Source organism: Acinonyx jubatus, chromosome C1, assembly GCF_027475565.1.
Source record: "Acinonyx jubatus isolate Ajub_Pintada_27869175 chromosome C1, VMU_Ajub_asm_v1.0, whole genome shotgun sequence".
NCBI lineage: Eukaryota > Metazoa > Chordata > Mammalia > Carnivora > Felidae > Acinonyx > Acinonyx jubatus.
Window position 1 is genome coordinate 167,894,187 of NC_069381.1, and position 14,708 is coordinate 167,908,894.

At 34.8% G+C, this 14,708-nt stretch overlaps 1 protein-coding gene across 2 annotated transcripts in view; it reads right to left on the reverse strand.

Moving 5' to 3' along the window:
* NCKAP1 (NCK associated protein 1) overlaps positions 1-14,708 on the reverse strand; it is a 108,018-nt gene that overhangs the window by 20,395 nt on the left and 72,915 nt on the right. For both annotated transcript variants that reach the window (XM_027055203.2, XM_027055194.2), the window contains 5 exons: positions 14,439-14,578; positions 13,473-13,604; positions 10,729-10,947; positions 10,403-10,533; positions 10,027-10,124 (listed from right to left, as the gene is read on the reverse strand). In XM_027055203.2, the coding sequence (XP_026911004.1) occupies positions 10,027-10,124; positions 10,403-10,533; positions 10,729-10,947; positions 13,473-13,604; positions 14,439-14,578 (720 nt within the window). The remainder of the gene's footprint in view (positions 1-10,026; positions 10,125-10,402; positions 10,534-10,728; positions 10,948-13,472; positions 13,605-14,438; positions 14,579-14,708) is intronic.

Sequence of the window (14,708 nt, forward strand, 5' to 3'; positions counted from 1 at the left end):
GCTCAGTTGGAGGAGAGTGCGACTCTTGATCTTAGGGTTGAGGTTCAAGCCCCATGTTGGGTATGGAGCTTACGTAAATAAAACTTAAAAAAAAAACAACTGTGCATTGTTAACAAGTTCCAAGGTAATGCTGCTGCTGCTACAAGGACCATACTTTAAGAACCATTACCCCAAAGTGGTTTGCACATTATCCACCCCCCCAAAAAAAAAATTAATGATGTCTCTACTTAAAAAGTTTATACATTTTTAAATGTTTTTCTTTTCTCCCTCAATTGCATCCTGAAAGAGAGCTCTCTACACACTTAAAGCCATTGATTAATATCATTGGCAAATGGGCTGCAAGCTGGAAGTAACATTAGTGAATACAAATCAAATGAAACATATCAAGAGTACTAAAAATAAACTCGGTTTTCAGTTAATAAGAAAGTGTTAAATTCTTGGCACAATACATATTTAAATTTCCTACTTCATTTGAAAAAAAAAAAAAAGTCTTCCATGAAGAACTGGAGGAACTGATCTATAAAATGCCAAAAACGATTCTTTTGGCAGGATTAAAAGGAGATATTGACTCAATGGGCACACCACCAAATGAAACACTCCAAGAATTTTAATAGGAAAGAAGACTGGCTGTTTTCTTCTTCAGAGAGCAATGAACATATTTTACCATGAATATGCATGCACAGTGCTGACTATGTCTGACACACAATTTATTCACGACCATTAAATATAAAGCAGCTCTCCTTTTTTTCACTGACAAATTTACTCTTTGAAATAAAAGGGTCCTCAAGACATAGTATAGAAGGCAAGTTGATGCATGCTTTTTAGGACCCAAGCAGGGCTCAGAAGTTGTAGGCAGTGACATAGAAAGACTTAAACCTAAACAAGAGGGTTATTACATGTCTGTATAGGGGACTGTTGCACATCCAACCTCTCACCATCTTAAGAAGTGATGCCAACAAGGACAACTCTAAATTCAGGAGCAAAAGTTGGTGGTGGGGGTGGAGGGTGTAGCAGGAGAGAAAATGACCTGAGACAGCCAACTAGAGTACTAAATCTCCTATTCCACACTCCAATGATCTCCAACAGACTTCCACTCTCCAGCTAGAGGTTATGGTTTTTGAAAAAGTTTGTAAGAATTACTTGAAACTTTTCTCCCAAGAATATTTGTTATCTTCTGCCAAGTACTTTGGGGCACAACTCATCCAGGACCATCTTAATCCATATTTAAGACTATATATTCCTTGAACAAAGACAGTAACACCAAAAGGAGGAGGAAAACCTGGGAGGGGCAGATCATATCCAGTTCACAACTGCCCTTGGTAGGCTAATTTAGACCATCTTTTCTCCAAAAGACAACTTAAAAAGTTGGAGAGCTATATAAAGAAAGAGTCTTCTTTCAAAGAAGCTAAAAAGGTAAGTAAGCTACAATCAAGGAGAAAGTGGGAACTCAGAAACATAAGCCTAGCACTGGAAGGCTTATATAATAACCCTTTGAGGTATCTGTATAAAGAGAGTGGAGGGGAATTTAAGCAGATTTCCCACTCTCCATTGCAGGTAGGCTTTGGGTTTTATTACAGACCCCCTTGCTCCACAAGACCACAAAAACTGTGTCTTAATCTTACAAATGTTGCTTCTTGATTAGCAAATGTCTTCAGGTCAAAAGTGGCTTCCAGTGCTAGGCTTGTGTCTGACTTCCCACTTTCTCCTTGATTTTAACCTACCTACCTTTTTTTTTTAGCTTCTTTGAAAGAAGAATCTTTCTTAATATAGCTCTCTTTTTAAGTTGTCTTTTGGAGGAAAAAAAATGGTCTAAATAACCTAGCTTACCAATACTTGAAGCGAAACACTAAATGTTATTTCTTCTTGTAATTTCATAAATTAGGTCATTCTAAGGGCAGTAACTTTATAGGACACTAAAAAATGCAAAACAATTATAATCACCACTGGCAGACTGACTACTTTTGGAGATTGATCTCAATGTGAGAGAATAATATACAACACACTGAACTTGTCTATATGAAACATCATTATATTATGATAAGATTTCTTATGTAATAAAATACAAGAATACACATGGAAGTATGCCTCAGTACACAGAGGCCAGAAATACAGTCATAAATAACACCTTCTCTAGTTCTTAATAATACACAAGTAGCTGAAATCCAATAAATTTGGACTATGTATGTATCTTTGTTAAAAGGGATCTCTTAGAAAATCATTGTAAAGTACTGTGCAATTCCAGAAAACTGAATCATTAGGACTAGCTTTGTTGTTGTTGTTTTTATTTCTTTATTTTTTTTGAGAGACAGAGACAGAGCACAAGTGGGGTAGGGGCAGAGAGAGAATTGAGACACGGAATCCAAAGCAGGCTCCAGGCTCTGAGCTGTCAGCAGAGGCTGATGCAGGGCTCAAACTCACAAACTGTGAGATCATGACCTGAACTGAAGTCGGACGCTTAACCGACTGAGCCACCCAGGTGCCCCAGAACTAGCTTTGTTTTGAAGAAATTTCAATGGTAAAGGCACAATGCTAGAAATGTAAACCTTTCATATTTATGGTTGACCATCTGAAGGAGTCTTTTGAAAAATAGTTAATCAAATCAGGATTTAAACTTGAGAAGTAAAAAGGTAAAAATAGGAAGTCCCTAAATACCAAAACATAATCATGTGATTGTTAAAAAGTCTTCCTACAAATACAACCTCCTATCATTAATAAAATATACAAGTTTTTATGAAGATAAATAAAAAGTCAGGCCAAGTAAGAGAACTCACATAGAAGATTTCTAAAATGCTAAAATCAAGGAAAGACTATATGCCTACAAATTGGACAACCTGGAAGAAATGGATAAATGCCTAAAAACATACAAACTACCAAAACTGAAACAGGAAAAAATAGAAAACCTGAAAAGAAACTGCACCAACAATAAAAAAAAAAAAAAAAAAAAAAAAAAAAAAAAAAAAAAAAAAAAAACCTCCCACAAAATAAAGTCCAGGGACAGATGGCTTCACAGGCAAATTCTACCAAACATTTAAGGAAGAGTTAATACCTATTCTTCTCAAACTATTCCAAAAAACAGACAAGGAAGGAAAACTTCCAAATGCATTCTGTAAGGCCAGCACTCTGATACCAAAACCAGATAAAGATTCCACTAAAAAAGAAAACTACAGGCTAACATCCCTAATGAAAATGGACATAAAAATTCTCAATAAAATACTAGCAAACCGAATCCAACAATATATTAAAAGAATCATTCACCACGATCACGTGGGATTTACTCCTGGGTTACAAGGGTGGTTCAATATTCATAAATGAATGTGATACACCACATTAATAAAAGAAAGGATAAGAACTATATGATCCTTTCAATAGATGCAGAAAAAGCATCTGACAAAGTACCACATCCACCACTCATAACAAAAACCCTCAGTAAAGTAGGGATAGAGGGAATATACTTCAACACAATAAAGACCATATACAAAAACCCCACAGCTAATGTCATCCTCAATGGGGAAAAACTGAGAGCTTTTCCTCTGCGGTCAGGTGCAAGATAAGAATGTCTACTCCCACTACTGTTAATTAACATAGTACTGTAGGTCTGAGCCATAACAATCAGACAACAAAAAGGAATAAAAGGCATCCAAATGAGCAAGGAAGAAGTAACACCTTCACTATTTGCAGACAATATGATACTCTATATAGAAAACCCAAAAGACTGCACAGAAAAAGTGCTAGAACCGATACACAAATTCAGTAAACTGACAGGATACAAAATCAAAGTACAGAAATCTGTTGCATTTCTATACACCAATAATGAAGCAACAGAAAGAGGAATTAATGAATCAATGGCATTTACGATTGCACCAAAAACAGTAAGATACCTAGGAATAAACCTAACCAAAGAGGTGAAAGAGCTGTACTCTGAAAACTATAAAACACTGATGAAAGAAACTGAAGACACAAAGAAACAGAAAGACATTCCATGCTCATGAACAAATAGTTAAAATGTCTATACTACCCAAAGCAATCTACACATTTAACACAATCCCTATCAAAATATACCAGCATTTCAGAGCTAGAACAAACAATCCTAAAATTTGTATGGAACCACAAAAGACCCCGAATAGCCAAAGCAACCTTGAAAAAGAAAAGCAAAGCAAAGCTAAGGCATCACAATTCCAGACTTCAAGTTATATCATAGAGCTGTGGCCAAACAGTATGGTATTGGCACAAAAATAGACACAAAGATCAAAGAAAAAGAATAGAAAACCCAGAAATGAACCCACAACTATATGGTCAATTAATCTTAAAAAAGTAGGAAAGAATATCCAATGGGAAAAAGACAGTCTCTTCAACAAATGGTGTTGGGAAAATTGGATAGCAACACACAAAAGAAACTGGACTAATTTCTTACACCATACCCTAAACTAAATTCAAAATAGATTACAGGGGCGCCTGGGTGGCTCAGTTGGTTGAGCGTCCGACTTCGGCCCAGGTCACGATCTCACAGTTTGTGGGTTCAAGCCCCACATCAGGCTCTGTGCTGATGGCTCAGAGCCTGGAGCCCAGAGCCTGCTTCGGATTCTGTGTCTCCCTCACTCTCTGCCCCTCCCCCGCTCACGCTCGCTCTCTCTCTCTCTCTCTCTCTCTCTCTCTCTCTCCTTCAAAAATAAACGTTAAAAAAAAATGCATTAAAAGACATAAATATTAGACATGAAACCATTAAAATCCTACAGAAGAACACAGACAATAACCTCTTTGTCATCGGCTGTAGCAATTGTTTTCTAGATATGCCTCCTGAGGCAAGGGAAACAAAAGCAAACATAAATTACTAGGACTACATCAAAAGAAAAAGCTTCCGCACCACAAAAGAAACAATCAACAAAATTAAACGGCAACCTACTGAATGAGAGAAGATATCTGCAAATGACACATCCTATAAAGAGTTAGTATCTAAAATATATAGAACTTACAAAACTCAACACCCAAAAAACAAATAATCCAATTAAAAATGTGAAGAACATACATTTTTCCAAAGAACACATACAGATGGGCAACAGACATATGAAAAGATGCTCATCATCACTTATCATCAGGGAAATGCAAACCAAAACTACAATCAGATATCACTGTATACCTGTCCGAATGGCTAAAATCAAAAACACAAGAAACAACAGGTGTTGGTGAGGATGTGAAGAAAAAGGAACCCCCTTGCACTGTTTGTGGGAAGGTAAACTAGTGCAGCCACTGTGTAAAACACTATGGAGGTTCCTCAAAAATAGAAGCTACCTAAAAATAGAAATACCTACAATCCAGCAATCATACTACTAAGCATTTACCCAAAGAATACAAAAATACTAATTTAAAGGGATACATGCACCCCAAAGCTTACAGCAGCATTTTCTACAATAGTCAAATTATGGAAACAGCCCAAATATCCATCGAATGATGAATGGACACACACACACACACACGGAATATTAGTCAACCATAAAAAAGAATGAAATCTTGCCATATGCAACAATATGGATGGAACTAGAGAGTATTATGTTAAGTGAAATATGTCAGTGAGAGAAAGACAAATACCATATGATTTCACTTATATGTAGAATTTAAGACACAAAACAAATGGGGATGGGGAAAAAAAGAGAGAGACAAAGAAAGAAACAGACTCTTAACTATAGAGAACAAACTGATGGTTATCAGAGGGGAGGTGGGTGGGAGGATAGGGTTAAATGGGTAATGGGCATTAATGAGTGCACTTGTGATGAGCACAGGGTGTTGTATGTTAAGTGTTGAATCACTAAATTGTATACCTGAACTAGTATTACACTGTATGTTAACTGGAATTTAAATAAAAACTTAAAATCACAAAAATAAAATGTTAAAATCAAAAGTTTTAGAAATACAATGGTTAGTATCCTAAACCATCTTTGTTTTGGAGCATATAGTATTTAATGAGAAACCCAAGCTAATTCACACTCATGCTTCTCAATTATTATCAACCTTAGTTCTTACACAAAAAGTTTCTTTTGTCTAGGTTTGTGAGTTAAGCTGAATACTGTCAAATATTTAAATGAGAAGTCAGCCAAGAAACAACACTCTTGAGTCAGAAAATTCAACAGCATTAAAAAAAAAATCAACACTATTTACACTCTCATCAAAACTTTAAATTTTAATAATATTCAAGAAAAGAAATAGTCACCCAGAATACAACAGAAATGTTAAAACATAAGCTCCTCTCATTTCTTTTTTAAGAATACAGGATGTACTTGACAATATTAATACCTAAGGACAGAGCTAAGAGAGTTATGTTCATAAATAAAGTATTAGTAAAAGATTATGACAAAATCTGCACTCAAAAAAGATCTGGGGGCACCTGGGTGGCTGAGTCGGATAAGCCTCTGACTCTTGGTCTTGGCTCAGGTCATGATATTATGGTTCGTGAGATCAATCCCCTCATAGGGGCTCTGTGCTGACAGTACACAGAGGCTCTCCCTCTATCTTTCTGCTCCTCCCCTGCTTGCACACATGTTCTCTCTCTCAAAATAAATAAACATTTAAAAAAAAAGATATAGAAATAATAGTATCTAACAAGATAAATTTTTAAAAGACAAACAATAAAGCAACACTTAAGTCTAAAGAAAAAAATACAAAATCAAGGATGTGGAGAGCCGTGGTTCAAGGTCAACATGTGAAAAAAAGAAAATTTATGATTGTAAGTTAACATGAAAATATTATGTTATAGGTACCAAATGTGTCAAAGCAATCTTAAATTGTACTAGTAAGTGTAGTGTCCACAATGGATAAGTGTACCTTTACTAATCAGATCTCTAGCTGAAGTTTATTCTCAGTTCAAGGCACTATTTTCTAAGAATGACACAAACAATTAAGACAGAATTTGTATAAAAGACAGAGAGATTAAACATGAATATATTTCACATGGAGAAGAGAAAGGCAATACACTACTAAAGTTTTTAAATATGTGAAGGGTGATCTTGTTAAACGCAATCTCTGCCTCTTGACATTAGAATGAAGACCAATCAGGGGTGCCTGAGTGGCTCAGTTGGTAGACTGTCCCACTCTTGATTTTGGCTCAGGTCATGATCTTATGGTTCATGGGTTTGAGCCCCGTGTCAGGCTCTGTGCTGGCAGCATAGAACCTGCTTGGGATTCATATTCATTCTCTCTCTCTCTCTCTCTTTCCCTCCCTCCCTCCCTCTCTGCCCCTCCCCTGCTCTTTTCCTCTCTCAAAAATAAATAAGCATAAAAAAAAAAAAAGAATGAAGACACATCAAAAAATCACTACTCAGATTTACTCAACATAACTAGAGATATGCAGTAACTGAAGAGACTGCCTCATTTTCAAAAACACCAGATCATCCTCCTAGAGAAATGTAGTGTACCTTCCTGCATTAGATAAGTGTGGGTTAGAGGACTGCTTAGATCTCTTTCATTTCTAAAAACAGCATAGCACAGGACTAGTATAAGGTCTAGGGCTAGACTGACTATGTAGGTTCAAAGTTCAAAGTTTAGTTTCACCATTTTCAAGCATGTGAGCCCAGAGAAGGTACTTAGTAGTTCTTGATCTTACTTTTTTAATTTGTAAAATAGGGGCAATACCACCAGTTTTATGTCAGGAGCTTAGAAAAGTCCTGGAACAAAGCAAAGGGTCAAAAAAAAGCTACCTATTTTTATTTTTGCATCCAACAGATACTTAGCAAGTACCTTCTATGTGTGGACACTGATTTAGCAAAGTTTTAAGAGGGTTTATAACTAAGTTTTTATTCTTGCGACAGTGACATAAATACATGACATGAAAGGTCACAATAAGATACACAAAAAGGTGAATAAAAAGAATAAAAAGTGATGCTTGCTGTTTTTAAAAGTGTGGTCAAGAAAGGTATTCTGATAAGGCAACATTTGAAAAACACACAAATATTATGAGAAGACAATACTTCAGTGAAAAGTATTTTGAGGTAACAACAAGCAGGCCAACCAGGCTGGAAGAGTTAAGGAGGTAAGAAAAGCAAAAGGCCAGATCCTATAGGGGCCTTCCAGTACTGTTAAGGACATCAAATCCCCTTGAACTCTCATAAATACAGATGCAGAGACCTAAATAAGCCAATCTGTACCACTACATGACAATATTCTATCCATCACATTAAATAGCAAAGAAGCACCCAAAATACTTAGTAATTCCAGAAGTACCTATTATTTAGTCTGAAATAAAAAATAGCTGGCAAAAGTGAAATTTTCTTGAATTCAAGGAAAAGAATATCTTGCCATAATTCTTCTATTATATCATACTGAAAAGAATACAAGAAAGTGAACTGAAGATGAGAAATCTGTTACCTAAAAAATAACAGAATAGAAAAGAGATCATGTATTTACAGGGGAACGAATCTAATAAACAAGAACGATATTACTTGTGAAGAACTAAAACTGTCATTGCAAGGTTTAGCATTTAAAACTATATAAAGTATACAGTGTGTGTATTTAAAACCCACATATAAAAGTTGAATTTTATAAAAGAATTGCAGAATGTTCTTAGAGGATAATGAACATGAAAAATACCAAGTAATAATTACTCAGTGCTTATTGTGGATGAAGAACTATGCTCAGTACCTAAGCATTTGATATGTATCATATAACTCTTTCAAAGTAAAAGCTTAGTGAGTTTAAACTTTGCCCAAAGTCAAAGCTCATAAGTGAGAGGACTGAAATTCAGGTCTTAAAAGCTTGAGTTCTTAACCACTGGGTAATACCACGTCTCCTTTTAGTCACAGACTCTTACATATTTTATTCATTCAGCAAAATATTTTTTACCTTGCAGGAATTGGCTTATCCTATATAACTGCTAAGTTTTCAGTAAATTGGATTACCACATTTAGACTTCAGTGCTCTATGTAAATGCAAGCTACTTATCAATGCTACCTACCATGTTCTTAAATTAAAAATGCAAGGCGCAAGTAATCACCAAAAAATTTCACAAAGGGCACAATTTAAAATATGCCTCTTGTATTCTGTTAAGTTATAAAGTTTTGGTGGTTCAAATTCAAATTCTTTCAAAAACTAGATAGCTATTATATACAGACTCATTCAATATAAATCACCTTAGAGCTGGGATATTTCTAAAAGACTTTAAAAAAGTCATTTAAAAGGCTGTTGCTTCAGCCCTTTTACATCTTAACAAAATGTTAAGCATTCTAAAGAAATTTTTTATCTACCTTAAAGGGTGTAAGATAATTTAAAAGATTACTTAGTAATAAAAAAACAATGAGCCCAGGGGCACCTGGCTGGCTCAGTTGGCAGAGCATGCAAATCTTGATCTCAGAGTCTGTTGAATTCCAGCCCCACATGTGGCATAGAGATTACTTTAAAAAAAACCAACAACAACCCAGTGAGCCTAATAATGTTTGCAACATAAACTGTGGGAAATAATACATTCAAACTACAAATTTAATTTTTTTTTTCAACGTTTGTTTATTTTTGGGACAGAGAGAGACAGAGCATGAACGGGGGAGGGGCAGAGAGAGAGAGGGAGACACAGAATTGGAAACAGGCTCCAGGCTCTGAGCCATCAGCCCAGAGCCCGATGCGGGGCTTGAACTCACGGACCGCGAGATCGTGACCTGGCTGAAGTCGGACGCTTAACCGACTGCGCCACCCAGGTGCCCCTCAAACTACAAATTTAAACAAATGACTTTGGCTGGAATTTTGAACAGTCCTTCAAAGAAAAGCATTATGGTACTATAGAATCAAGACTTGACCAAACATCAAGAAATCCGACTTTCAATCTCCTTTAGCAAGTCATTTCACCTCTCTAGGCTTTCAGTTTTTTCATCCATAAAAGAGAGAGTATTAAATGACAATGCAATTGAAAGGCCATCGTAGCTCTATAATTTCATTTACATGAGAATTTTCATGTTGGGTTAAGGTAATTAACAAAATAGACTTGTTCATATTCTTGAAATGTTTTTTCAGGAATCAATGTTTCAAAGCTAAAACTGATAAAGACTGTATTACCTTAAGTTCAGCAACTTGTGATGAGATATGCCACATAAGGCTCTCACTTAGGAACTTCATACCGTATGGGCCTAGTAGTTCTGATAATGACCTCATTTCTGAAAGGAAATGTAATTAATTTTACACTCTGATAGAGCAAATACTTTAAGAAAATGAATATTAACATTTTGGAATGTTCCATCATAGAAGCAAATTATTAATGCAAAAATCTCTAGTCTCTAGAATAAAAAGGAACACAAATGCAAAGGTAAGTCTAAGATATAATGTATGATTATGCATTGAATGAACGTAACTGAATGAAAATAGTTGTAACAATGAAAAGCCAAAAGAATCAAGGTTTCTTCACTCCATTAAACATGTCATAGGTTTTATTCACCTGATATGTCAGAATATTCCTCTGCATTGAATGTTAATTCATTTTCTGTAGGTAAGTTCACAAATGCTTTCATTGCAGGGAAATAAGCTATATGACCATTGCTGACTTGTCTTAACAAAGTTTCCAAATACCTAGGAAGAAAAAGTAAATTTATAACCGGGAGAAATTAATTCAAAGTTTATGGTATTATTCAAATTATGGTATACATTCCTGCATTAAGATGACTGATGACACAAATGAGCACTTACTGATAAAAAATAACTTTCCTAAGCATTTCACCACAAAGAAACTTTGTATCAATCCAAATTTCTAAATGTGCTCCTTACCAATTTGTGTATAGACTTGTAATGGTTGGTTCTCCATGACTGTCTAAATGTTGTGTTTGCTGAAGAAGAACATTATTAAACACTCTTGTAATATCAATTTGCACATAGTTTTCTATCGACTGTAGTACAGTCATGTATGCTCTTACACTTGTTAGAAGCTCTGATGGTTTTGCAATTTCCTGTGTGGCTTGATTATACATAGTCATTCCAACAATTGACCTGGGTAAGGGAGGGAATAAGAAATGAACTTTTCCATTTATGTACATAGGCCATTCAACCTACTGATCTCTAATATTAAGTATGCAATAAAATTAATTTTAACATACTAATTGTTACAAAGTAATGAAATTATTATCTTCCCAAGAAACCATCTTTAAAAAGAATGAACACCCAAAAGCTACAATAAGGTAGAATTAGGATTTTAAAAATTCTAAGGACATCAATAATAACAATGAATTAAGGATAAAGAGGGTCTTAAAAAATTCCTTTAATAGGACTCACTGTCTCTAGCAAGCACACTGGACTATTTAATCCATAGCTCAAACTCATCTGGCACAGTTATGTGCTAGTATTTTCTTAGGCTTTATATCAATCACCCTCATGTTTAAAACCTTGCAATGTATCAAAAATAAATAAAAACATTTAAAAAATTTAAAAAAATAAAAAAATAAAAAAAATAAACCCCTGCAATGTAGTTACTACCACCACCACTTCACAGGTAAAAAGAAACTAAGGCTCAGAACTGAAGTCAACTGAATACAGTCACTTTGTTTGGAAGTAGTGTGCCTAGGCTTTGAACCCACAACTGCCTTAGTGCTGCCCTTCAACAAAATGCATGACAGTTAAAACAAGGCAACAAACAAAAAACTTTATTGTTCTTTAATTGTTCACAGCACGTGAAACACAGTTCTGTTAGGTTTATATCCCAATAAACTATAAAAGCCTAAAAAGAAACACAGATTTTGAAAATACTTTCCCTTCTGATCTTTTCCTACATTGGCCACCCCTATTTTACCATCTTTAAAACTCCTTGAGCATTGGATTTATAAAGATCTTAGACTTATTTATTTGTAAGGATAAATCCTTAAAGACAATGACAAACCCCATCGATAGAAAACAATCCCAGAAAACAAGGATTCAAGGCAATAATTGCTATCCTTGTATATAACCCCTAAAGTCCTAAGATTGTGCTCAAGTGATCAGTAAAACCCAACCAACTAACACAGCTATTTGTTTTGGCAAAAAAATCTTTCCCCGTAAACAAGTTTACAGCTTTGCCTTGATCCTGATCACTAAGTGGATGTTTTGTTACAAGAACATGTTTCTCTGTGGAGAACATACTTACAGAAGGAAAACAAGGGAGCTGAAAAGTGAGCTCTATCTTCCACCCACAACTCTACCACCCCGCTGACTAGAGAATAATAAATACCAGAAGCTGTAATGTCCCTTTCGTCTAAATACTATTCTGGGTTTCACTGTGAGGCTGCCTACCTTACTAAATTTAGGATAGTAAAAGACAGTCTTTGTTTAACACCTGACTAGGCAAGTGATGACTTAACACACAATTTAGTGCCCACTTATACATTCTCCTATTTTGTTCTCTAATTGTTAAAGTCTTCTCACAAACTATAGCTCTCAGCTTTATACTGTTTTATTACTACTCACAGAACTTAACACACTGTCAAGCACATGGCGCAGATACTACTTGTTAATGACTACAAACCTTTGAAAAAATCTTTGGCTAAATTTTGGTTTATAAAGTGTTTTAAGGCCTTCAGGAAAAACTTCTCAAATTAATCAATATTTTCTTTAACAAGTATGTAACTTTAGAAACATATATAAGACTTATAAAACTCTAATTAAGATTGAGTGCCTCAAGAGTCTAGAATTCTACTGGCCTAACAGCATACATTTGAATTCAGAAAAAACAAGAGTTGGGGCACCTGGGTAGCTCAGTCAGTTAAGTGTCCGACTTCGGCTCAGGTCATGATCTTGCAATTTGTAAGTTCAAGCCCCGCATGGGGCTCTGTACTAACAGCTCAGAGCCTAGAGCCTGCTTCGGATTCTGTGTCTCCCTCTCTCTCTGCCCCTCCCCCACTCATGTTCTGTCTCTATTTCTCTGTCTCAAAAATAAACAAATGTTAAAAGAAACCTTTAAAAAAGATTAAAAAAAAAAGAAAAAACAAGTGTTTATCTAGTCCTGATATTTTCAAACATTTGACTGGACCAACTATAAGATATGTAGTTAGCATCACAACTCAGTACATATATACATATACATAGCGAAGAGTTTCATGAAGCAGTATTTATATTTACTACATACAGTGCACTGGTTCTTTATTGTTTGTTTGTTTATTCTTCCTTGTTTCTTTTCCTTCCCCTCCCTCTTCTTTCTTTAAATGTTGACTACAACAACCTTCTACACTGATTTCATGACCCTACTTGGTTGCTACCTACCAGCTGAAATACAGATTTGCTCCAGTCTTCTCATTTTGTTTATACAAAAGCTAAGGCTCACAGAGATTAACTGCTTTGTCCAATGTTACAACTAGTTAATAACAAGTATGAGACAAGAATCTGCATAACATAATTCCCAGTTCACTATTCTTTATACTTCCCCATTCGTTATTCTTGATACTACATCAGTTCTAATACTTTTCCTCATAAAAGGAAACACCATAGACATATGAAGACTATAACAAACCTATTAGCTGAACCAACAAAAAGTTCATATTCTCTCTTACTTAGTAAAGCGGATTTCCAGATGAGACGTCAAATATTCTCGTGGGGTAAAGGTATGTTCCCAAACTACCATGTTTGGTACATAATTTATAGAGAAACACAACTCAGAAAGTGCAGTGTGCAATTTATCAAGGCTGAAAAAATATTAATAGACAGTAAATAAAATGTTAAACATTTCATCACAGCAATACAAAATTAATTTTATAAATATATCAGACCTTATTTGAGAATTACAATTGCAGAATTCAATATTTTTCTTCCCTAAATGGACAAGTTCAAAATCTTTAAAAAATTACTAACATATGAGAGCAATTTTCTAAAGATAGCATCATTCATCTGTTTCTACATTCAGATAATAATGACTTTACTGATTTTATAGACAAGAAAGTTTATTACATGCTCATAAAGACAATCATTTCCAAATCTTGCTATATTTTCAGTATTGGAGGAAGAAAATAGTCTACAAAATGGCAAATAGCTTGTTCAACATAAAAAAGCAAAGTAGTAGGAAATCTACTTTAAACAAATGTTGATCCATTATTGCCCACCAATGCCTACCCTCTAAACAAACACATGGCCCTTAATAATATCTAGTCTGATATACCCACTTTAAAAATGATATATGTTCTAATATGACAACATGCCAAAATAAAGTCTCAGATTATCTGATTTTAAATAAATGTAAAATTACTAGACAGATTTCTAGACAGATTGTTGGCCTTTAGTATTCACTATATAAAGACAAATATTACCTATTACATGAATTTTCTTTAAAAATCTAAAATCTGTATTTTGGAAATTAGCACTACCTCCTCAAGTTTCACAAAGGTAAAATAACAACAACAACCAATGGCTGAAAAATGAAGAATTTACAATTACTAGCATTCCTTCAGTACTAATGCCATACAAAAAAATGAAAAAATTCTCCTACTCATAACAAAAAGATATAATAAAAATGGATGGCTTACTTGGTCACTACCAGTCTGTTTTTCCTCATACTCTCAACTCCTGGTTTTTCCCTTTCAGGTTCCCCTTTCTTACCAGTCTGTTTTTTTGACTTTTTATTCACTGCTTGACTAATGGTTTTGGCACAATGCTTGGGTAGCAACTAAATTTAAAAAGAAATGAAAATTTACATGACAACAATTATTTTGAAAACATATTAACTATGTAAGCAAACCTTAGCTGAATCCAGACTATGTAGCACTAAGAACAGAGGTGTAAGTGAGATGTAGATT